Source organism: Tauraco erythrolophus, chromosome 6 (assembly GCF_009769465.1).
Source record: "Tauraco erythrolophus isolate bTauEry1 chromosome 6, bTauEry1.pri, whole genome shotgun sequence".
NCBI classification, from domain to species: Eukaryota; Metazoa; Chordata; class Aves; order Musophagiformes; family Musophagidae; genus Tauraco; species Tauraco erythrolophus.
Window position 1 is genome coordinate 55,948,613 of NC_141470.1, and position 26,543 is coordinate 55,975,155.

The 26,543-nt window shown below is 39.5% G+C and overlaps 1 protein-coding gene across 1 annotated transcript in view; it reads right to left on the reverse strand.

Moving 5' to 3' along the window:
* BTBD7 (BTB domain containing 7) overlaps positions 1 to 26,543 on the reverse strand; it is an 84,089-nt gene that overhangs the window by 36,069 nt on the left and 21,477 nt on the right. Inside the window, 11 exon segments of the mRNA XM_086612768.1 lie at positions 3,879 to 4,068; positions 5,572 to 5,685; positions 5,917 to 6,060; positions 6,352 to 6,512; positions 8,674 to 8,749; positions 10,138 to 10,346; positions 20,193 to 20,372; positions 20,375 to 20,608; positions 20,611 to 20,679; positions 20,682 to 20,894; positions 20,897 to 21,268. Coding sequence (XP_086468894.1) covers positions 3,879 to 4,068; positions 5,572 to 5,685; positions 5,917 to 6,060; positions 6,352 to 6,512; positions 8,674 to 8,749; positions 10,138 to 10,346; positions 20,193 to 20,372; positions 20,375 to 20,608; positions 20,611 to 20,679; positions 20,682 to 20,894; positions 20,897 to 21,268 — 1,962 coding nt within the window.

Here is a 26,543-nt window from a genome sequence, read left to right on the forward strand (position 1 = left end):
GCAATAGTTAGATTTCATTCTAAAGAAAAAACCTAACGTCAGGCTGGCTTGGCTTTTGTTTTCTTAAGCAGCATTCTGCCAAGAACAGTTCGACTTACACATGTTCCTTGAAGCATCATTACGGCAGATGGGATAATGCTCCTATCGTACAAATGGTAAAGACATACAGCATTTTTCCAGCTTCTGCTATAGCGAGCCACAAACACAGCCTTCTTTGTAAACTCCTTATGATGCAGGAATTTTATGATTTGAGGTGGAGACAGGGCATCTTAAATAACAACTGAATGTTCCCTCATGAATTCTATGGGCCAAGAATTCGCTGATTTTTTTGGCATACATTTCATACTTCTAGTGGAATTCTATAATCATAAGACAATAATACCAGTACGCAACTACAGAAAGAGCATTCTAAAAAAATTACACAAACTGTGAGCCAACACAAAACTGTTAAGATTATGTTGTTTTATGCAGCCATATTGAAATAATTAAAACAACCCAAACTTTCCAAAAGGAAATAATGTATAATTTGGGCTATTTATGCTGTTGCAAAACTTTCTCATACCACTTCCTGCTGCTGTTTTATGATGAATGATATTTCTCAGTGGTCTTTCTGTCCTCAGAAAAACACACATATCATAAGAGAAGACAAATCTCGATCTCTGAATATGTAAGTCCTGGCATCTGATCCTTTCCCACGTTACAAGTGTTATATATTACCATAACCAGACGTCCATAATGAAAGCTCATAATAATTAAACTGATCAGACAGCAAGAACAGTGTGAAAAGACGTTTGCATTACAGAGGAGAAAACCCAACACCATGCAACTACAACTGGTCCCAACTGCACAAAGTTTACATTGGTACACAAAGGACAGATGTAAGTAGTGCAAAATATTTTTTCTCCCAAATTGAGTTCCGGAATGGGGAGGAGGGGATCAAGTCTATCCAGTCTTCAAGTCTTGGAAGTAAGTCTTTCACACTACACTCCACACACTTTGATTACTATGAAAAATCCTGGTTTATCAGCCAGATGTTTAGCCACAATGAGCATTTTGCTAACGCTAAAAAGAGGATTTTAGAGAAGTTTGAAGCAGTTCTCCAAACCAGTAGACATAAAAATCATCCAAGTTTTTCCACAAAAAAGTGCTGTCTTCTCAAACTCAGGTTTGTTTCTGTTTTTTTCACTATTATTCATGTGACATGCAGGGAAGAGAGATTATAAGTAAAAGAACACAATTCTCTCAAGTCAGTTGCAGGATTTCTAATTCAGACTGAAACTGGAAAATACCTAAGGAATCGAATTACCTGCAGAACCTAGCCTCAAAGTAGAACAGACTTCAGCAAAAGCATGCTGCCAATAGCATTTATGCAAACATAGTCCACGGGTAGCAGGTACAAGGAAGATGCTAACAACAGACGGAGAAACACCTAAGCAGTGCAGAAGCCCCTGTTCTAAGAGCCTGGCCTAAGGGGCACAGGGGTGATATTGCCTAGCTCTCCCTCCGGCAGCTCCTGTGCTCCATCTATGCTTTGGGATGTATTCCTGTACAAGTTATAGGTTTGGTACGTACCTGAATCTCCTGAAATTAACCGGGCTTCATCTACCCTTTCACACAAGGCACTGGCAAAACAATCGATTCTTTTGCATAATTACAGAACTAAGCAAAGCAAGCAGTTACCAGGACACAATACTTGTGGCTTCAACTACGGACCAGGCTCACAGCTCACATTCATGCTCAAATCAAAGGGCTGGCACTAATTCCTATATATTAAATTGTACAGAATCAAGCTGTAGTGGAGTTTCAGATTGGTCAAGATATCTCATGTTTGCCAGAGCCAGATTTTTTCAGAACATGAGAACTTTTGCAAAACATTGGTGACCTTTGAGAATCTGTCTTCTTTCTCAATTTCTTTGGAAACTAAGATCAAGCGAAGTTTTATCAAAGTCACATCTTATGATGAAATACTTTATATTCAATTCATGGTGAGTGGATTTATACTTTTCTGTAAAGAGGGAAAAAAGTCTGAGTACTGTAATGCACTGCTGAGATGCCACAGCTGTAAGTTTCTGAACAAACAATTAGTACTTTTATCAAATTGCAGAAGTTTTCAGAAGCTCCTTTTAGGCTTTGCCAGGTCTCTTCCTGAATCACGAGAAACAAATAGATCCAAACCATTCCACAAACCTTACTAGAAAACTTCTTGCCATATTTAACCAAACAGCATTTCAAGTCTTCCTAACACTTCAACTTAAATTCTCTTGCAGCAATTTAGGCCTATGATTTTTGTCCTGGCTTTAGAACCTATAAGAATAGTTTATCTATTTCCTTTCAACATAGTTGATTTAAGGGAGACGTAATTGATATACAAAGAGCTTACAAAATGGAGCGCTGCAGAAGGAGGAAGAGGACAGTTTTCTTGGTGGCATGTCATCTTTATTGCTTTCCTACAGACTCCCAAACTGATCTCTGTCTACTGAAATGGGATATGTCAATCTAAAAATGGACACCAAAAGTTTATGCAAGTGTAAGGAAAGGCTGCATAAGCTCATGGATTAAAAAATGCATTTAAAATTACTAACTACACAGAAACACCATCCACCATAGAACATCTCTGAACTGCAAACCATTAAAGAGCACATAGAATTTTACAGGCAATTATTTTATTTGCTTTTTCTGTTACACTTTCCTTATGCACTCACTTCTGATGACTGCTGGAATAAGGGTACTACACTATCCAGTACAGCCATTTAAAAGGCTAAATGCAACACTCCATCTGAGACCAAATTACTTGTGGCACATTTTTTTTTTGTATTTTAGTATGATTCTTTACAGAATTGTATAACATTGACTTTCAGGCTTTTCTCCACAGAGCTTTCCTCAGCCACCCTGGCACTCAGCTGGCTACACCTACATAAGCACAACATTTCTCACTTTTTTTTCCACTGAATTTAAATTTAATCTTGGTCATTTAGCTATCTAATCCCACCCTCCAAAACATCCACTAACCCTCTCAACTCACAAGCTGCAAATTTTGCCAGTGTATTCTCTATGCACAACGAGTACTAACAGGGACAGGGAAAGGTGGAAAGAGCTAGACGCTTTGGCAATCCCACCAGATACATCCTTCCGGTTTGACAGAAGATCAAATGCATAAATGACAAAATAAATTACAGTAGTTTTATGACTGTATTTCCCTGGCTTGCCTACAGAGAATTTCACACCAAGTATCCTGAAGTCAAGAGAGGCCATATCTACATCCACCTATAAAAACTTACTCTGCCACACAAGGAATGAAGCTGACTTGACTTCAAAGCTAAAGCTAAACTGAAAAAAGTATGTTTTGAGTGCCTGCTTCCAATATTTTTCTGGCAAACTGTGCCAAGCTGACTGCCCTACAAGTTATGCTCCCCTGCTTTTTGTTTTTAAAAGAAATCAGTATTTTACCATGATCCAGAAGGCTGGAAAAACGAGTCATCCAAGAAGGGTAAGTAGAAAACTCAGAACCACCAGGCTCCAGCAAGCCTTCTACAGTAAGTTTATCTAGTCCAAAGTTTTTCAAACTGCTCAGCTGAAGCAAGTTAAAATACTACCTCTTCTAGTAGCTGTCCTGATTTCAGCTAGGACAGAGTTAGCTCTTCTTTTTAACAAAAAGCTTACTTTCTAACTACTTGTTACACCATCCAAAAGTAGTTAACGTCTTCAGAGTAGACCAAAGCAAAAGAGATGACCACTGGGCGTGAAGCAGACCCAATGGTGCAGTAGTACTCTCTGAGGATGTAACAACATTCAGTAAGTCACATCCCCTCTCCCTTGCCCCAAGCCCCCATCCACTCACACAAGATGAACCGGCGTTGCAAGTGATCTCGCAGCCTTACCTGGGATCTCATTGGCTATAACCGAGGGAGGACTGGACTGGTTAGTGCTAACTTGCTGGTGGGTAATCATATGACAGCACTGTGGCACCGCGTTGTTCACCATGTAAAGGGTGTCGGGCACATTGGACATTCGGACCATCCTCAAACGAACGAGATCGGTTTGTTCCACCATCATCTCATCCAGTACTGACTGCAACGACAGCCATTAGAGCCCTCATGAAGGCACTGCACACACGCACCCACCGGGAGCTGCTGCAAACGCAGTCCCGAGGCCACAAGTCTACCAATGTCTACATCATAACTTTTCCAGGTCCCAAACAGTATTTGGCTTTTCCATAGCATTTTCTACTCCATTTTCCAGTCATGATCAGAGCTGAATTTCAGAGCTGAGAGCAGGCAGGTGAATAAAGTTTGGGAAGGTTGCTTTGTTTTGCACCTGTCAGATTGGAAGTAACCTTCTCAAGGCCAGACCCTCTGCACACTCTGAGAACTACTGCCTACAGGTCTCACCACTCTGTGGTGTTGATTACAAGGCACTAGATTGAAAATGAAACGTGTTTCTCTCAGATGTCTTAAAGAATAGAAAGGGATTTATGCATACCCTTTTAAGATTATCACTTAATGTTAAATGGATTTAACTAAAAAAATGGGAGGCTTACAGAGAAGTAAAAAAAAAAATATCAGAAATCACTCATCTGCAATTTTTTGCATTTCACAATAATTAAACTACGAATAGGAGTATAGTTACCAGATAATGAGTCTCCATCTAAGGTTAAACAGCTAATGATGCTTTTAAAAGTGTTAACAGTATAACATGAAACTAACAAACAAGTAGGATTCCTGACAGGGGAAAAAAAATTAGAATGCACTTTTTACTTTAAGGCTACTACTAAAGCATTTCTCTACTGTATACCTGAAAACTAAGAGCCAAAGCTTTAATCACACATTCTTTAACACATTTTTGTTAGTTTAACAATCCAAGATACCAAGATAAAATTTTAACTAGCTAGTCTTCCTTTGCTGCTTTAGTGCCACATGGTGCTCTCCAACCTTTGTGCCCCAAATGCAAAATAGTTCTATTTCCCCCTCAAAGAGGATGTCAGCAACTCACACCCTTAGAAGACATTTTCTTTCTTAAGCACATGGCAAAAGCTCTGAATTCACCAGAGTAGTGGTCAGAGTTTGTAGGTGATGCGGATGTGCCCAGCTTCACCTAATCCTCTTGTTCTGCAGACACCTGCACTGCTGGGACTCATGAGCTCTTGACCCAAGTCAGAGCTGCCTTAACTGGTGGCATTAGTTGGTGACCTACAAGGGTCTCATTCTGTCAAACAGAATATTGCATGTTTCTGTCCCACACCGAGCTATCTCCACCCTGTCAAATGTCACCATCAGAGATGCTACAAGATCTTCAGTTTGACAGCCCTCATGCAAGACATTAAATAGGGAAGCTACTGCTTGAGCGGGACACAGAGGACTTCGGTCAAGTTGGACACAAGATATTTATTCCATTTTGTGGAGGATCGAAAGAATTTTGGATACATTCTGATTCAAACAAGGAAAATGAAATATCAGAGTCCTCTGCCTAGTGAAATAGTAGTTCTCCACCCAGCTCTGGTGGGAGCTGGGGAGCCTGAAAGATCTGGCACCAAGGTTGCTGACTAGCTGCAAACTGGGACTCTCAGGCTCTCACCTTGCCATCCGCCTGCCAGGTGGGCTGCCGAGGAGCTGGGCCGGCAAACTGGCTGGAAACCAGGGAGGTTTCCCTCAGAACGCTGCTTTGTTTCCGGTGGAATTTCATCAAGATCTGTCTCACAAACATTTCAATTTCGACAAAAAAAAATTTTGTTGAAATTTTTCTGACCAGTTCTAGAGACTTGAGCCTGATGATCAAACTTGTAAGTCTTGTTAAATTGAAAATGTTAGTATTTTAGGCCAGTACATGCAAAGAGAGACAAAACATACCAAAATCTTTCCCTGTTTACAGAACCCCCTGATGACTCCAGATTAACAATACTCAAATGTTAACGATTATTACCTTTGCCTCCTCCACATATGGTGAGAACAGTCTTGGCCGCACATATATTCCAGCATTTTTTTGCCGCAGCCAGGCATTTGACTTTCCACCTTCTGATGTTGGTAGCATGTCTGAAGGAGGAGTACTAATCAGGCCTCTCTTCATCTTTAAGAATCAAGAAAAGTTTCGTGATTTTTTAAATATAAATATGGGAAGAGCTTGCAAGCAACGCATTTCCTATATTGAGTCCTACACCACTGATTTTTCTTTAGCCTTCTGATAGATTTAAAGTACAGGAAATTTAACCAGAGTTATATATGTATTACTCAGAGATAACATTTTAGGAGCTAATCCTCCAAAAAAACCCAAACAACAAAAACCAACAAAACACAAACAAAAACACCCCTGAAGTACAAAGAATCCAGAGATAATATTTGTATGAGATTACTGACTTACTGCATCACTCAGTACTTCACTGTTCATGGGTAAGATGTGCTCAATGCGGACAAAAGGTAAAAGTGGAGACAGGATCTCTCTCAGCTCCTCGATGTCAAGATCTCTCCTCTTCACGCCTCTTTTGTTCACACTGTGAGCAGTACCACTCAGTAAATTAGGCTCTGTGGGAAGGAACAAAAACCAGTAAGTTTCCTCAAAAAGTTTAAATAGGAAAGCAGGAGTTCCACAGCTTACAGAAAGTTACAGAAAAGGAAAAAGTCTAATTTAAAATCAACAGTGCTTATCGGCATTGTTCCACAAAACTATTTCATGAAGCATCAGCAGAGTCAGGTTCACTTTACACAAGCATGGGTCGTTTGTAGAGCTGTCAGTTTCAAAGCATAAGCCAGGGAGAAAACACAGTAGTAGTGTTTGGGGTAAAGGCTTATAAAGCTCTGCCTTGAGCTGTGCTATGAAAATATTCATGCCTGGCTGCTAACAGTTTCCCCAAAGGGTCTCTCCTGCAGCTCCTCTCCATTTCCCTACTAGTTTTCAGAAATCTTCTACAAATTAAGGCCTGAAGACACCACTGGAATAAATCATTCTAGCCTCAGGTAAGCCAGCCTAGTAACATCTCTGTCAAGCCCATTCAAAATGTTCTTATGGTCATATGGTACCTATTTATACCAAGAGTGGGTATCTTCCTAGACTGCAAGATGACAATGTATGGCGCTCTCAGGTCATTCTGCCTCCCTTAGTTAACTACCTTCACCTGTATTTTAGGTATTGTGCCCAACCTGACTTTGGCTAAGTTCACTCTTTGAGGAAATCTGTCAAACATATCCGTCCTCCATTCAGCACAGTCAGCTCAAGTTTTGGCCACAGCCCATTACAATTTCTAGTGCTTTCTGGTATTTGACTGACACCGTCACATATTCAGAGCTGCAAAGTCAGGAGCATCACTGAGGAATTAAAACAAATTATGGCACAGCTCTTATTTCTGCTTTTGTTTATCATGTTATCTGATGATTCCAGGAAAGAGAAATGAGCCGTTTACTTAATGAATGCCACAGACCAGGAAGCTGCACAATTACTCCAAACGAGCAACTTCTCCCCAGTCCAGGTCTTTACTGCTTAACTGGCTCCATTACGCTCCAATGTGCTTTACGACAAACACTTGGAAAATCTTGTTTTGAAGATAGAAAGTTAATACTTACTTGCATCACTAAAAGCACATATTTTAACTGACTTTTGTTGCATTTCATACACGTCCATGGCAGAGCAGCTGTATCACAAGCAGTAACAGTGGATTTCAGAAACATGGCCAGCCCTCCAGAGACAGCAGCCACACTAGCACTGCTCTGTTTTCACACAAGCAGGTTCTTCCCTTTCTGTTTCTCTCGTCATACTATCCAATTGACACCTCATGGTGGGGATGAACTACAAGCTAATTGCATTTGTTAGTTGGGAAATATATATTTAACCTACTTCCCACATCCAACACAAGTGAGATTACCCTTGAAGTTATCACTGTAGCAATAATATGCATCTGAGCTAATCAAAATACATCTACTTTAGGAAAAATACTGGTGCCACTTGATATCTTGTTTCTCACTACCACAGATTTCCGTGGGAGAAATGTACTTGAACTGAAGTGAAAGGTTGATACAGTAAACTAAGAATAAGACTACTGTGAGAAGCCTGCATGAGCACAGAAAAGTAAATGATACTGCAGTTTTTTTTTTTTATCTGATGAATTAATTACAAGAAGAAAAATTCTGAGACAATAGGAAATCAGCTAGACTTAAAAATCAGACAATTCTAGAGGTCCTTTCAACCTTTACAAGTTTCATCCGGCCAGAACCACTGCCCTCTCCCCACAGCTGCCCAGGCAGGGTAAAGCAGGTTGCTCATGACTACAGCCAGTTGGGTTTTCAACACCTCCAAGGATGGAAACTTCACAAGTACTCTGGGCAACCTGTTCCAGTGTCTGATCATCTTCACATTTTCTTGTGTTTAAACAGAATTTCCTGTGTTTCAGTTAATGCCTCATTGCCTCTCATCCTGTCCTGGGTGCCAAAAAAGAGCGTGGCTCTATTTCTTTGCTTCCTGCCATTAGATATTTACAGACTTCACTAAGATTCCTGCTAAGCCTTTTCGTCTTGAAGCTAAACAATCTCAGCTCCCTCAGAACACCTGCATTCTCGTATTTTAGAGAACAAAAGCTTTACTTTGTTTGTAGTATGGTCAAAACTAGATTAAATTTCCTTGAGTTACAGATTACACACAAAAAGAACTTCCATACACTATGGTTTAGTGCTGTGCAGTTTAAAGGATCCTTACCTCGATCTGCTATTCTCTTCATCAACTGGTGTTCTCCCCATTTAATCAGATATTTAAGAATATCTTGTTCACTTGCCTGGTAGAATGAGAAAGTCAGCAATCTGCATATGCTTAGTTTAATGTCACACACACCCCGAAAAAAAAAAATAATTAAAAAATAAACAAAACACATAGCCAGGTCTTATACAGCTATAAAGAAATACAACTGTTCCAAGAGTCAAGTACTTGTATGTGATGATCTGTTATATCGCTTCCTCCAAATATTTTAAGGTAGTACTACTAGTGTATTGCCACCACAATTTCTAGATTCATGTCACTTATTCAATCCCTAAGAAGAGGAAAAAAAAAGGTTTACTACAGAAGGAAAAATTTTGTCTCCCATGAAAACTTACAAATATTAAATTTGAATGATTCAAGTTAATTAAAGGGGCAATTCCAACACCGGGTGTTTGGATCTCTTGCTTAAGATTACAAATTCAGCATTTGCACAGCCTGGAAAGCTATGAAAATAATCAAACCATCTAAATTATAATCTAGGTGAAGAGAAGTATTTTCTGTAATGCTATAAAAAAACCCAACTTTGCTTTGTTCATATCTATATGCATTCAACATTTTTAGGGGAAAAAAAAAATCATGTATTGAAAACTATAAATTTATCTACCTAATTTCTTAATAACTAGGTAGGAAATTTAGGCATAATACTTTCATGGAAAAACAGTAGTACTGTTACTGTAATTCCTGAAGTGTTTAAAGCAAACAAACTTTTTAAAAATACACTTTAAATAATCTGTAACACTTAATACTTTTAAAAAAGGTAAGATTGGGACAGACACAGTTAAAGAAATAATCTAGTCATCTTTAAGCTATAAAAGGCTGGTCATCATTATAAGGATAGCTCCCTTGAAGAGAAATGGCAGGAAAAATACACCAGCTTTCTATTAGCCAGCATGGTTTCCTCTCCCTAAAACCACACAATCACTGAAGGAAAGTAACAAAAAAAGAAATTCTGCAACACTTGTCAGAAAAGGTATTTTTATATCTCCCCTAGAAAAAAAGTCTTATGAGCTGTTACTAGTTTCTCAGCTCCCCCTGCCCCCAACTGTACGTTTTTGCAGCAAAACTACTACCACCACATAACTTTTATAAAACACTTCAACATGCAAGGCAAGTGTTAGGTTCAGAAATGCTTCGTTTAAAATAATTTCCTGCTGTTTCTAGATTATTCTTAGGCTTCTAAGCAACAGCATATACCAGCAGTTTGGGTTGTGTTACAAGCAAAGAACAAAACAGTTTTCTTAATCACTACTTCAATTTCATTTTTCACATATTATAAAGGAATGCCTAGTGTGCATACAAACCCACTCTTGCCTACAATTTAAAATGAGCTATTCCCGAGCGTTTCTAGTAATGGTACAACATATCCCGCTTCAAGCGGAACCAGCTGTATTCTGCATTGCAGGTTACCTGTAAATAGTCAGACTGAATAGCTGTGAGCAGGTGATCCTTGCTGAGTTCATAGAAGACATCTGAAGTCATGACCTGGGTAAACTCCTCACAGAGGAAATGTAGCGCTTGACGATGCACCCACTTCGAACCGTATGGCTGAGAGCTCCACTTCAGAATAGCAATTAAGGTGTCTAGTGAGATGCTCTCAGCAATAATATCTTCACAGCCTAGAAAAGCAAAGAAAAATCAATGATGTTTTTACAGAGGCACTTTGATGCTGAAGGATTAAGATGTATTGCCAAATCTGTAATATAAAGGGTTACATGACTCCCGGTGAGAGTAAAACAGAAGTGCCCTACAGACCAAGGTTGCAAACAGGGTTAAATTCTGACTAAAAGTATAATAATTTTAATTGTGGTTTAGGATTCCAACTATAGTCATTCACCTTTTAAAGGCACGTGAAACAGCATGTCTGCTGGTACATCTGGATGAACAACTGGAAAGGTAGTTCAGCCCTACTAGAACCTCCTTTTTGTTAATATACGTTATCTGACTGTTTAAACACATTTTAAAGTTGTAGACTTGAATTTGAGTCACTATTGTTTAGAGCAGGTTTACAGAAGTCGTCAAAGAGATGGGATTTTTGTCCGTATCACTTTGCATGGGGATCCTCCTGAGACAGACCATGCAGAGCAGCACAATCAAAAGTTGTGACGTATTGCTGGTACTCAGCTACTCAGAACAGGATGAGGGCAGCAAAGCATCATTTTCTGACTCTCAGAGAAGGCAAAGAGTGGTTGGTCTAGGCCACCACTCCAGCCTCCCCTGTCATGCAAGGCACAGAGGGTGCCAGGACAGAGAGCACCTCCTCCGATAGGGAAGCAGAAAGTGAAGCATTCGAGCAGCAGGTATTCTGACTCATGGTGAGTCTGCTAGTATCTTCATAGCCACTGCTGAATTAGGATGTACTCTTTCACACAGCACATGTCTTCTGAAGAAGAGACAGGGGATATTTAAATCTCCTGAAGGGAGATGGAGCAGATTTGGAAGAAACAAGGGCAGACGTACCACAGGAGGGCTGAAAACACAGGTACCTGGGGTTAAAGCAGATGGTACTACAATGTTGATAACTTGAAACTGGCAAAGGGCTATTGGAGACTTCATTTGTACATCTGTTTTACATACACACAGAATACTATTTCTATTGGTACTATAAAGATAGCAATTCAAAAAAAATTCCTACGCTAGAATTATACATTCCAGTCTCAACCCACTACCGCCACAAAATTACAGCTATGCTTATATGCCCATGAGAGGTCCCTGGACAGTTCAGCATGCTTACACTGTAATTATTTTATTTTTTATACATCATGATTCTTCTCTCAGTTTCAAGGATATTTAAAAACTAAACTTTGACAGCTGTTTAGAGAACTGTATCTCATTCCTGAGCTCCTGGACTAAGCTGAGTAAGAATGCGTTTAGCACAGTAATCTTAACTTTTGTCAAGACAAAGATCAAAGAGGCTCTCCTCATGATACATATTTTTGAACTGGCTGCATACATGCAAGACAAACTAGCAGTAATTAATAGAATTAAAAGAAAATCTTAACTCTTCTACATAGGCCAGCATACAGAATATAAGCATTGACTATTTCTGTAGCAACCAATAACATGAAGGATAAGTTATTAAGCAGTAAGTAGTAACAAGTGAACATGCCATTTAAAGTCAAAAGATATCTGTCAAAGGAATTACTACTTAGAAGCAAAGTCACTGAAAAGGGAAGCTTAAACAGTACGGTAAAGAAGGTACTAGGAAGCAACAGTTTAAACATGAAGCAGATTATAAATTCACCTGTCCCATTAGATGCACGTATTTCTACTTAATACTATTAAAAAGTCAGCATGATAATTATGACAATATTCCACCATTAAAATTTTCTAAACTTAAGTATAAAAAAAATTACAGTGAATATAATAAATATAGTCAATGCTCAATGAGAATGCTTGCAGCAAATTCCAGAACATGTCTGAATGTATACATAGTTTTGGAAACAATTTTTATTTATTTTCTAAAAGGAATTTGAGAATAATGCCTGTTCCCCCAACAGTAATAAATCTTCCACCAGTTCATACTTAAAACAAACTTTCTTCATAAGCACTTGGATGATTTCTTTTTCATATGGCTGATTCACCTGAGAAAAAGACTGTATACCAATGCAGCCACTGACAGAAGGGCTAGCAAAAGCACAAGGAGTAAGTGTTAAGTCATGTTTCAACGCACCTGCTTTGTCTTTTACCATTACTGTTGTAATACAGCATTTCTCAGAGCTACCTATTACCATTAGGTTACACATTATTATTATTACTACAAGTAAGAACAGATGCCTTACTGTAGATACTGACCTCTAACCTGCATGGTGAGGACTAGCCTACTGTGAGCAGTGAACATGCAAGGACTGGTTGGAGGCACTTGGAACATCAGCCCAATCATCACCAGTACAGAGGAGAGCAGAGGATGAGAACTGCTCTGAAACACACTCCTTGGGTTTTGGTACAGGTTAGAGAAACTGTCCCCTCTAGATGGGGGATTCTCCAGAAGCCTGAAGTCTTAAAAAAATCCTGGTCAAGAATCTGAAAACATAGTGTTAAAAAACCTCAAAAACCTACATTAAAAAAAGCTTAAAATACTTCAGCATATGTCATAAATAAGAGTAAATGAAGTCTGAAGCTTTCCATTTCAGCATCCATTTTTACTTACAATTTTCCTTACATTTTACTTACATAGTTAATGGCTGACACTGTATTTAACTTTGTCGTGCGAGTTCCTCTTAACATTGTCCTTTTCTGAGGCCCAAAAGGGAAGATAAGTTTGCAGCACATCTTGCACAGCGAATGAAAGCTAACCTTGACTAGTTGCAGTATGCCTAGAAGAGGAGTTTGCTTCCCTGAATAAGAAACACACAGTTGTTTGAAAGAATTCTTTAGGGTCATCTGTTGTGTTGCACTAAGTCTTGCCCTGCTAAATCCCAACACAACTTCTTGCATGCAATTACTGTGTCTGCATGCAAGCTGACTTCCGCACACGATTACATTCTCCTGAAGTCTCAAGTTTACATGTAAGGATTGCTCCATTTCGAAGGCCATACGTAAACCCACGCACTGAAATCAGTCAAGAGGAAACTCAAAGAGCGAAGGAGACTTCTCAAAGGGAATGCCATTCATAGCATTTCATCTGACGTTTATTTTTGAAACAGTAAGAATACCTGCCCCGTGCAAAGACAGAAAAGTACATTTCTGTGAGAAATGCAGTTCCAAAGATCTGAGCGACACTGATTTACAGAAACAGAGCATCAGCTGAGTCTCAGTTCTTCTGTCGAGTCCAATTATTGCACAACTACCAATAATATAACATCATCAGGTGAAAAGCTCATTTAGAATGCCTAGCAAATGAAAACAGTCTTTTTCCCAAGTAATTTTAGCAATGTGTCAGAACTGAGGGAGTATTTGTTCCGAAGTAAGCACGAGGTAACAATTAAAGTATTTTCTGAAAATCTGAATAAATTGGGGCAACCCAATTCTAGCTATGGAAGGAATCCAATTTCTTTTCTTCTCTGGCAGAAGGATTTTTGCTTTAACAATCAGCCACTTGGCAAAAAAAGTAGTCATCTAATAGCCATAATATTGTTCTTCACAGTGGAATAGAGCGTTTTTCTCCTGTGAGTACTGTTTTATAATATTCAGTCATCAACAGCCTTTCCAAGATCCGTTTACAGCATCCCAAAGTGCTGTACCAGAAGCTTCTGCGACTATTAGTGTCTTTCAGAGATTCAACTTGGGAGTCTAAAGAAATGAAAGGTGATTATCACATTTTGGAGAAATGAGGCTTTTCCATGCGCTCCTTTTGTTGGATACCAGTAGGTCCTGTCTACAAACGAGTCCTTTCTGCTTCCTGAGTTCTCTCTCAAATGCAGTTCCACAGACCTTCCAAACAAAAATAGCTTGAGCCCATGTTCAGCATGCTAGCTAGTAGCTTGGGATCTTATCAAAAGAGTTGACAGACCTACTAAAGACAAATTAAGTGCCTTCAACAGTTAGCTAAAGTAGAATTAAGCAAAGTTTTTACTACAAAAACTGTTAACTTGATTTAGATCAGTCTGTGGTGGAGACCTTTCCCCTAAACCTAGGCAAATCAGTGGAGCCAATTAAAAGTAACAAGAATTCATCTTGACACTGAACTGGAGTCTAGAAGCTATTAAATGTTTTAAGTTTGTCGCATTAGGAGAGACCATGCTGGCAATCAGGAATCATACTTTTCGAATTTGATGCCCTGTAGAGAACAGTTCAGAAGCATGCCCTGTAGCAAGTCTGGACTGCAACATGTTTGGAGTCCCATCCATAAGCACCCTCGCTGTTCTAACCAAGCTTCTGACAGGAAGAGAAAGGGAAAAAGGAAGACATTTGTTCATCCTCTTTCCCATGTCTACTGTCCCAAGATGCAAGCACGTCCTGTACTTGATAAGGATTCTTTAGAAGGCAGCCTACACTCACAGGCTGTGGGAGCAGCCATGGAAACTAACCCCCTTGTATGGTGGTATTAAACCAGACTCATCTTAACACTCCATGTCTCCTGCTCTGCTGTCACACTGGTGCTTGGTGGGCCACTCAATGACTAGTCAACTAATTTCTGTTAATCCTGCTTCCAGCAACAGTAGACTGCCAATAGCACAAACCCTAGTGCCAGCACAGAGAACAGAAACAAGGCGACTAACACAGGAGGCAGGGCAGCAGCACCGCTTTTGACAGCCAAACAGTCTGCGTCAGATTCAAGTGACCTCATACAACTTGACAGATATGGCAATAGGAATTTCGGTTCTCCACAGCAGTAGGCAAAACATCGGTTACAAAACCAGTAAGAGAAGTCAGACGACTTACACAGTACAAATAGGAAACTACACAAACTACACCTTTTGAACTGGTTATCATATAAGCAGCAACTGCAACCTCTACTTTCTATCACTGTGTTGTGAACAAGGGACCTTGTTCAGCATCCATCTTCTGGAATGCAGGCTGACTTTCCCAGTTTATTAACATTTACTGCCTCCTAGCAGCACCATATTCTCCGCCTTAAAGAAATGCTACAGGTTTCAAGCTTCTTGAAGTTTTAATGCTTTTCTTCTCCATCTCCTCCCCAAATTGTTTTAAAAAAACCCCATCTTTAAAAGGAGATAAAGTTAACAGTTAACTGATGGCAAACCTCTAATTTGCAAGTGTATTATTTTCCACATTTTAGATATCAACACCTCTTTTGACCTATTTTTAATCCCTCTGCTGATTTTTCTAAGCATGAAAATTTAAAACATTCATGCACTCCTATCCTTGAAAGGCTGAATTCAAAGTACATCTATTATGACACTGTTGAACTATATGGTATTAATTTTTGCTTTATTCAAATACAAAGCTGACTACTTTACAACATTTCAGATTAGCTGTTAAAGCAAAAACAAAACATGATCTGAAGGTTAGGTCAGGCAGCACTTTGTGTTATGCTAACCATTCTCTCACAGTGAAAACTCTAAGTTACATGGAATCCAATACAGCACATGATCCAGCCATTTGAAATATTAAATTAGGGAGAAGACAAAAATAATGCAACTTATGTTATTTAAAAATATTTTCATTTTTTCATTTATGATATGGCAATTACAAAGCTGTTACACATTCTAAGAGACTAACAGCTGCATTTTTTAAGTTCTAAGTTTAGCCAGAAAGGTAAGGTATTTGTTACATGTTTGACGCATTCAATGTTTGTGGCAAAAGTTCTTTTATGTTATCTCTCCCAAAGAATGAAAATTAATTTACTCTTCTGCTCCTGCCACATGAAAAGTGTAAGAATTTAGGAAGCCTGAATCTGCATCTGCATTTCTGGCTTCTTGCAGCCATCAGCTGATAACAGCCCTTGATGGGGCTCAGCATTCCATAACAAACCAGAGAGAAGAACTTAACATGAGAAGAATAAAAGGCTGAGAGAGAAAGAGCTGATGTTCAGAGGGATCACCACCAGCCATCGCTGTTCAGTATTTAAGCCATACACCTCCTAGAACACAGGTGGCTGAAAGAAAAACCTGAAAACAGTGACCAGATCCATTTCCTCTGCAAACTATGACACTGCAAACAAATGTTATGTGCCCAGTTGCACAACTCAGTCAAATTCTTTATCCTTGATATAACCCTGGAATGTAACTGCTCTAAGGAAGATCCTTTCCATTTCCTGCTTTCTCCAGTCTTCATAATATAAAACCTAAGCAATAATTTCAGGCTTGAGTACAAGTGAATCATTGTAAGGAGGTAATAGGTCAGATTTATGTTAATATTTAATCATATCCAATTTATTTTAAAGTTTTAAGTGTCAGACTAGTTCCTTTGAGCATTCCTACTGCACCAATACATAACTGACACACTTGCTCTAATCCTCCACATTGGTGTGTATTAATACTGCTGCTGTGGGCTTTCTGGCATTTCAGTATTTCAGTCCTGCTGAGATCAAGGGTACTGTTGATGTCAGGTGATATCTGCCTCTAGATGAAAGGCTGCGCTACAGAATGTGGCTTTAAAACAAAGTTTCTTACTTCTTATTATTGTCAAGCGTAAAGTCAACCACCTAAAATAAAAGGAAAGCAAAAAGTCTGAAGTTGAGTTATTTTTGAGAATTTTACTTTAGAAAACTTTTGGAACCAGCAGGCAAAAAAAGATTCCCAGGTAAAACTAATTCATAGAGTCCCAGTATCCAAAAACCTGTAACAGAAAAACATACTGTACCACCTCAGTGAGGCTATTCATGACAGTAAGCAACAGGGCCAAGATGCAGAAGAGGATTCATGTATTTAATATAGCTGTCTAATAAAATTAAGATACCTGAAGTCAAACTTCTCTGCAACAGCAGTGGATGTGGCAGCACAGTAAGACTGGAAGGGAGGATTATTTTAGCAACACATGATGAGCAAGACTAGGGAACTGATCTGGTTTTAATAACTGTGCTACAGACGAGGAAGGAGTAAGTGATTTTAAACTTGATCTTTGTGAGTCAATGCGTTAAAACGATCACACCAGTACAGTTGACAGCAAGCAGCAAGGTAGCATGAAGACACAAAAGCAGGAGCAGAGTGCAGAAATAAGCAGACAGAGCACAGAAATGTTCCACTAAGGGATGTGCTTGAACCTTCTGGAGAGGGCTCTAATCCTCACAGTCTCAGTGAAAGTACTGAAGAGCTTCACTTTTTGATAGTTAATAAACACCGCAGCCCCTCTAACAGCAGTCTCTGTCCTGTTAGGTACAAAAGGGTTTCGGTATGATCGGCTCTATAGATCAGATGCTTGCTAATTAGTTCAAAGATCCCATTCAGTTTATCCTGGAAGATAAGTGACAATCATCCGCTGAAACAAATCAAGCTGAAGCCAGGGTAAATTCTAAATAAGCCGACTTGCTTTACTTGGACAGTAAAGATTCATAGCACATACCCATGCTATCACTGACTTCACCATAGGGAAATCATCTATTAAAATACAAAAGTCGGGAGTATCACTGTGTTAGGAATGGGAAGATTTCCATGGAAAGGGTCACAGCTGAATCACCGCTGAAATTGAAGAGAAATTACAACATCTGGATACTTAGAAAGGTCCCTGAAGACAAATCAAACTAAAATCTGTTGAAAATAAAAAGTTGATCAGAAGCTTTAAATACATCAACTTCATTTGACACTCAATTACATATATTCAGCCAAAACTGAGTAAAAGTGAACAAAATGAGTTGGAAAGAGTATCCAGACTTACATGTAATGAGCCCAAAATATTTTCCAGGAAACCAGGGAGACAAGCTTTATCAAGTTTGCAGTTGGCTAGCATGAGTGAATGGAACCAAAAAACTTGAGCCAGGAGGTGTGGAAATCTAGAGAAGAAACTTAAGACATTAGCTACTGTGAAAGCCAACTGATGGGATCAGTCAGAACTTGGGCCAAAACCGGACACCTGCAGCACAACAGAGTAGAACTGTCAGAGAACCAAGATGAGATTTCATGAGAACTGCCTGTTCAAGTGGTCTCCAACACCTAGCAATGTTGTCTCTTCAAACATCGCTCTGCATAGCATCTAGAAGTCAGATGTTTGAGTGACAGCTTCCAGCACAGAAGTATGCTAGCTATGAGATCAGGGAACGGGAGGGATACTACTGAAACAAAGACCTCCCATCTAACTCATGCTAAGTATTACAGTAAAGGAGGACAAGGCGCCAAACACATGGTTAGCACATGGTTAAATGTTGAAACAAGAACAGTGGTCACTAAAGTGCATATTTTGTTGTGACCTATTAGTCAAGTGCAGGCATGTACTTTTCCCTGATAAAATACACTTCCTTTCAATTTTGATTATAAGATATACGAGAATAATTCTTCAGTGCCAGCACAGTACCAGTGACCTAAACATGAACTCAACAAATAAAATATGAAACTATTAGATACTGACTTCACTGGCATATACAGATCTTTCTACACACTGCTTACTGCTTTCTCCCACAGCTAGGGACACAGAACCGATTTGTAAATCCTAATTAGTTCAAGTAACATCTAGAATTTGAGTATCTGAAGGAGTGCCAAATTACATTTGCTAGTATTGGATAATATAATAAATTTCAACCCTTGCCTGATTTTACTGCTTTTCTGCCCTATGTATAACAACCTCCCCACCCCACAGCTCACCACTTTTGTGGTCAGACACATTTACCAGAGAAAGAAGAAAAGACCTCTGAAGGCCACTGCATCTCTCTACCTTCTCCCAATGACCACCCCTGTATTGCAGCAGGATTATTTCAACTTTCAGCATCATCTGAAAATTGGTTTCCTAGTACCAGTCTCTACAGAAGATAAATAGTTCTGATTAGTTTCCCATATCTTCATCACTCACAGTTTGGTATAACTATTAGAACCCATTATAAGCATGATGTCTTCCTGCAGTGCTTATACATGCTTTTTCCTGCTCACTCCTTAAGAAGTTTCCTATTTTACTGAAATGTATCTGATAGTTTATAGTATAAAGATTTCAATCTCGCCAAATTTAATTTCATAGCTAGAAGTTACAGATGCACTGATCTACTGTAAAAGTTCTTGTCTTAAAAAAATTAAACTAGCTTCAACAAATCACATTGCTGATATATCAGTGAATTCCATTCTCCACTTCTCAGCTCAAAAGTAAGATTCTCATCCTCCACCAGCAAGCCCTGAAGCAACTGCAATATCTTGTTATTTATAATATGGCCACTAAATAGTTCAAGCACCAGCAGATGAAGCAGCAAGCAAAGCTCCTGCCACCACAAGAAGTACTATTAGTTTACCAGTCAGTGCTCTGGCACCTCGCCAGACACTGCAATAACCCGGCCAACCTCCACATGCAGGAAGTAGGTTATCAAGATCTGAGTGATCTTCCAGAATAATGGACAGAAGTGAAGCTTTCTGAACTTTAAGTCTGAAAATACTGACTGCCCCTGCCTTCAGTTCTGTACATCAAGGAGCAGACACTAAAGACGTAGGACTAGCGCAATTAAGCCGTTAAATTTACCTTCCAACAGCAAGACTGCAGGCTTGGTGTACCTCTTCTGACAAACTACAGAAATAACCATTCAAGTTTACAGACTTGTTAACATATAGGGACACTTCATAACAAGTCTAAATATGCTCTCCTCTCAACAGGATCTCTTGTATTCTCCTCCTGTTGTTCACACCCAAAAGACAGATTATAGATGAAAGTAGATAAAGATCAGAAATATAAGACCAGTTACACATATTTGACATAAATAGCATGCTTCAGTAGTGATGTGCAATACAATTAAAATCTCTCACGTGGCATTTCTTCTGTTCCTGGAAAAAACAGATGCATTATCTACAACTTACAGACAGAAATAAATTCATTTTCTTAAAGGAATTGTCAGTCACTGATATCCAGACTCAAGAGGTATACTTACATTGCAAAATAGCTAAAAATTTTTCTAATAAGGTCATATACTCTACAGCAAGGACAGTGTTACCTACCTTGTGCAAGCATGTTAAACTCCAAGAACAGTGCTATGTGATAAAGCTCCATAGCTTCTTCAGCCCTAGTCATGTTTAGTTTTCCTGCTACAAGAGCCTGAACTTCACTTAAACTGCCCACTGAAGGGCTGGAGTGCAAAACTGAGAGGTCCACCACATCTGTCTACATACAGTTCAAATGACCTTAGCATATTTTTTTGGTATGATAGATTCATCCAGTATAATTCTAGTTGGAGTTCGTAGAGTTCGGTCTGTGATTTCTTCACCAGTTCGTATCCTCCTCTGCAGCAAGTGACGAAAAACGGAGATCCGTGATGAAATAATAGCTTTGTGAGCTCTGAGCTCTTCATCTAGACAGTTCTGACTTCCACCAAAAGTTTCAACTAAGTCAGAGTTGGATGAAAAGCTAAGAACCAATCATAATAGCACATGTAATCAAACAGCGCACGCATGTCGACATCTAACGAATTTGGTGTTCCAAATTCTCACTAAGCTGCACAAGGATATCAACATTTTGGAATCTTGAATCTTCCATTCCAAACTAGCCTGTATAAAGGTAGTGTAACAAAGCAGAAAACATAGGCATATCTATGCCAGCTGTGTTAATATCCATTATTATTTCTGCTCCATACTCTGGTGAGGAAGAAAGCAGCGTCTTAAAAAATGGACATCTTGCTGCCAATATCGCGCGATGCACAGGAAACAAGTTTCTTGAAATATTAAGTCTACATCAGTACAATATTTGTACTGATAAAGTTCAGCCATGTCTTTTTGTAGCGTCCTGGCTTCTGGTCTTGCCAAATTAGCTTGTAGATAAAGCTCCTTTAAGGCTGATGTCCCTTCGTATTCTTCTACTAATGCATTAACATCTCTGACATCCCAGCCGGAGAGGAGTTCACGCATCTGCTTGGCATGATCAGCAGATCGGCTGGATTTCCGACGCTTAATGAATTTCTTTTTGAGGGTGGCAAGGCCAGAGGTTTTCTTTTTCTTGTCTTGAGGTTTCTCATGGCCGTGGTCAAGGCTATACAGCTTTGATTCACAGCCATAACCTTGATGAGAGTAGGATGATGTCCCTGAAGGCAAAAAGGAAAATGGAACACATTATTCTTTAATTTAAAAGGAACATTCATAACAACCATGCAGTCCATCAATGTCTCTGCAAGTTAACACAGTTTTTTCCTTCTCCTCAGTTCAGATAATTCAACAAGTTGGAAATCTTACTGAAGCCTTTTCTGGCCATTAAGAACAAAAAAACTTTTTTTTTGCAACTATCAAGTCTATACTTTTTTCTATTGTTCTAAATTTACCCAGTTTTAAGATAACAGTGCCAGTTGATGTAGCTCTGTAGCACATGGCACACTTATCTAAGCAGAAGGAGAACACTGTGGTCGAAATGTTACAAGTGCCATTGTATTAACTATAGGAGGCGAAAAATACAGTCTTTTAAAAAACTTGTATGATCTCGGTGAAATGGTAGCACCTCCCCCCTCTCCTTCGAAGTGTTTTCAAATTCTGTTCTTCTAGCATTAAGTATCATTTCAACAGGAAAAACATATCTGGCATCAAATAGTTATCACAGTCACAAGAAAAAAGGGAAAAAGAGAACATAGTATCAAAACATTCAGGGAAATTGAGGACAATGGCTTAATTTCCAATGCAAATCTAACAAGAAAGTAAAATCCTGTCATATGACAATCAAGTAATGCTTAAAATCAGCATACAGAATTGGTTCCTTTCCACAGAACCATAGATGCTAACTTGTGCGTACACCCCATTTAAAAGAATACGGAGAACGTAAGTTTTACGGTATTATTAAAGATGTTCTTTGAACAGAGCACTATACAATTAAAGTATACATATAATTATTTTTCCACCCCAAAAATCATTTATAAGTACATATGTTATGATCCAAACACATCGTGAAATGAAAAATGGATTCATCTCAACATTATCTGTGTTACTACCTGACCTGTTCTTCTAAATGACCTTTGCTGATTGTCAGTTTGAGGCTAGCTGCATATATAGTAACACTGATAGCCATTTAGTAAGACAAAGAGGAATTAGGATCTGCATTTCTAGAAGTAACGGAAAACTGAAGTAATGTTTCAATAAAAAAAGTAGTTTAAAAGTATGGTTTAAAAGAAGCATGACTCTCACATGAAAGGGTTATTTCTAATTTAACTTTATTTACAGAATTTTCACTTTAAGCCAGATGGTGAAAGCCCTTAGTCATGACAGGAAAAGAAGAAAAAAAACCCCAAAACCACACATGTATGCAAACCCAACTACTACTTCCAGACAAAAGAAGAAACCCAGAAGAAAACATTTGCAAGTAGTATACAGATTAAAAACAATTGCAGGTTGATCTGAAATGGTATTTGGCCATTTTCCGTTGGGAACAGTTATTGTGTTTCCTTTGGTACACTTGTGTAGCTTCACTTCTTGCCTTTTTGAGATCTCTAAGTTTAAAGCACGTCCAACCACCCGAGTTTTAGGGGCTTTTTATAACTTGTTCTGTCATTGCTTTCTCACAGTTCCATTTGTTTTAAGTAATTTGACATGATGCTATTTGCTATGCTATTTTGACAGCTTTTAGTTACCACACTATTTCAGATAAATATTTTTTGAACTCTGAAAGACCCTGGAGCAATTCAAGAATTTGTATTTGAGAGCATGGTAACTGCAGCAATCTAAGATTTTTGTAAATCGTTTTATTATTTAAGCTTCAATAATTCTAAGTAACCTTATGCAATGGCTTTTATGCCAAGATAATTAATTTAAGCCTCGATAATTCCAAATAACCTTATACAGTGGCTTTTATGTCAAGCTAATTAAAATTCCCCCAAATCATGCAACGCAATAGTTTTACAATTCTTCTATTAGTTAAAAATTTGGGACGGAACCTTGGTCTCTCCGAGGAAACACCTCTGTTTTATTTATGCTACATTAAATTTCCTTGATCAGGCAACCTGTTATAATATTGAAAGACATTAAACAAGTATCAATTTAAATGAAGAGAACAGCAATAACTCAAGACAACTTCAACAAAGAGGTTATTCTGCAAAATCCACCACAAAAATTCTTTCCACATGCTATACCCGGCATTACAATAGAAAAGGAGAGATTCAGTCTCCTGCTGATAGAGACAAGCCTAAAATTTCTGCTCCATTTAAAGAGTATCGATACACTTCCCAAAAGTAGAACTATGCTTTGGTCACTCTATAATGACAGATTCTGCTCCATGCCAGCTCATTTCTATTTGAAGTATTTTGGATTCTAACGGCAAATTTGATTATGCTAAAGAAAAACTAGGACACCCGCAGTCTCAATTTCTTTCTTCCCTGAAGGCTGCTGCAAGGTATTACTTGCATGTGTATCACAAGATGCTAGAACACCATTCAAACCTATGTGCAGCCTGAGCTACTTAAAAGATTTAACTTCCGAGTACTGCAAACAGTGCTGTTAACCCTTACAGATAGATAAAACACTTTATAAAGTGCCATCTTACAACTGCTTTTTGCCAGAGGCAGAAGGAGAGATGCACCAGCACAGCCTCTCTGGGTTCACAATGGCTTGGTGGCTGTATACCCTCAAGAAAGAATTCTGAAGAGCCTCTTTTTCACCTGCTTGTATTCCTTCATAAGGCAGTAGCATTAGCAGTAGAAACAGAATTTATTCCCCACTTGTACAGTAAAAGGCACCAATTCTACTAACTGCTGTTAAAAAGCAATAGCTACTTCACGCCCCTAGACCATATCTAGCTTTGAACAGATAAATATTTACAAGAAACAGATGACTGCCAAGAAAACTACTTGGGCACTTGACAATGAATAATGGATCTGTCTAGTCCTCTGCATGCTAACATCTTAAAATCTAATTATAGAGCTCTGTTTAAATAAACATCTTGAACAGATGTACCGCCCTAGAAATGGTGTGAAAGACTCCTCCTGAATGCTGCAGACAAAACAGCTAGATGACTAGTTAAGCCTTTGCTAAAAGAAAAGTATTTTTTACAGAAAGAGCATTGCATTATTTTTACTGATTTATCTCCTCTTCATAAACTGTACATCAAATTCAGCATCAAGTCAACTAGCACAGGAGCTCGTCCTGTGAAACTACCGTGTTTTGCCAGATCATTTTCTCAGCTTTTACTATTTACATTTAAAATGTAACATGGTACAGCACTTTAATGGTGAAGCAGCATGTCTAAACCAAACTCATAGGCCTGAATCCAGTTTCCGGAATAAAGCAAATAATATATATTATGCAACATTATAATTCTAGTTCCATATTTCCAGTTTACTTTGTGGCCATAAATAAACCTAAAGCCTTCTACATTAAAAAAAAAAAAAAAGATCTGCAAAAGTTGCCTTAACATTAAAACATCATTATTCTGGTAAGTGATGAAAACCTCAGCTATCGATTTTAGGATACATGTATTTTCTACTGAGACAACTACACAACCAATCATCCAAATAAGGGTCAAGACGAGAAAGAGCCAAACTCCACAAAGCAGGAATAAGAGATGCACACCTGTGTTGTAGATAGAACACTTTCTCTACTTGCACACTCATATAAGCGTGTCGTGGTTAGGCTGAATCCGGCAACCAAACACGCAGCTCTCCCAGTCCAGTAAAATGGAGAGGAGAGAAAATGTAATAAAAGAGCTGAGGATCGAGACAGGAACAGAGGAGCACCCACCAACCACGGTCCCGGGCAAAAGAGGCTTTTTTCTTAATGCAAAACTATTTATTAACAGCTACCTAGAAAGAGAAAAGCACACAAAAACGGTTACTTGAGAGAATAACAAGAAAACAAGGCCAGGTCTTAAAAACAACACCACTCCCCCCTCTTTGCCTCTTCTTCCCGGCTCTACCTCCTCCCCCCAGCGGCGCAGGGGGGCAGGGAATGGGGGAGTGCAGGTCAGTTCATTCCAAGTTGTTACTGCCGCTTCTCTTAAAGGAAAAGGAGTCCTTACACCATTGTCCTTGCTCCAGTGGATCCCCTACTCACGGCGGGAAAGCGTGAATCCTGCCCGCTGGGGGGCAAATCCTTATCCCATCGGATTTGCCCCAAATGCGGGCTTTACCAGTCCTGGGCTTTTAAGGAGCTGCAGCCACTCGCTCTGGCGTGGGTCATCAACAAACTTTAAATGTGCTCCGGCGTGGGTCGTCATGTCGACCTTAAATGCGTCTCCGTACAGGACTCTGAATGCGTAAAATGCGTAAATGTGTCTCTACCTGTGCCCATGATTCACAATAGTCTCAGGCTTAGGCATCTCTTCCCGACGTGGGACATCCACTGGTTGCGAGTGGGTCTCTGCTTGCTCCACCGAGGACTGTTACAAAGGGGTCGCTGCTGGCAAGGGGGACTCAGCCGCGGCACACGTTGTTCTGTTCCATCTTCACTGACCTCTTAACTGTGTGGCCGTTTCGCTTAGATTTCAGTCCTGTCTGGTGTGAACTCGGCCCAGTGGGCGCCCGGCAGCGGGGCTCTCCCCGAGTTCCCCAAGCGGCTCCGCCGCCGCCATCCTCGACGGGGCGGGCATTGGGCCCGGCCCAGGCCGCCGGCCTGGCCGGGAGCGAGAGCGGGGGGCCGTGCCCCCCTCCCGTCTCCTGCTCCTGGGCAAAGGCACACCTTTCCGGTTCATTTGTCCGACGTAAATAGGGCAATTGGCAGAGGCGCCGATTGGCTCAAGCCCCGAGAGGGACGGGAGTCCGGGTCTGATGGGCAGCTTCTGCCACCCGGACCTCCCCCCCCCCACTTCAAACCATAACAAAGCGCCACCATAACATCACAAGATTTCAGCACAAATTTTAACCAGAACACTCTTCTGCCTTGCCTAAAACGACGACAGCCACTCACTTTAGGTCTTCCTCAAAAATGTCTCAACCACAATTTGTAAGGTAATGGAGATCAGTAAATTTATCGTGACATACTACATAATGGGTTTCTATTTTGAATTTAGTACTGAAGGGCATCAACAAAACCTTCCACATACCAAGTAGAAAGTTTCTGGGGAATTATTGAAGCCTTTGAAACTCCCAACTCCCTTCTTCAAATCCACTCAAAAGGTGTTTCAGCATGCAGATCTGCCTCTTTTCAGGTTGTAAGGGTTCCTCTCCATTCAGTATAGATGCAGATACAAACCACCAAGACGTAATAAAATGTTTTGGCTGTGATTTTAGAAAGTACAAATATAAACTGGGGCAAATCTTTTACTATTCATACTTATGATGCACTGAAATACTTAAAGCCTTGGATATCATGGATATCCAAGATGTTAGTACTAAAGTGCTCCTTGACATGCTACGACAGCACAAGCAGAACTTTTTAGCCCAGAGCAGA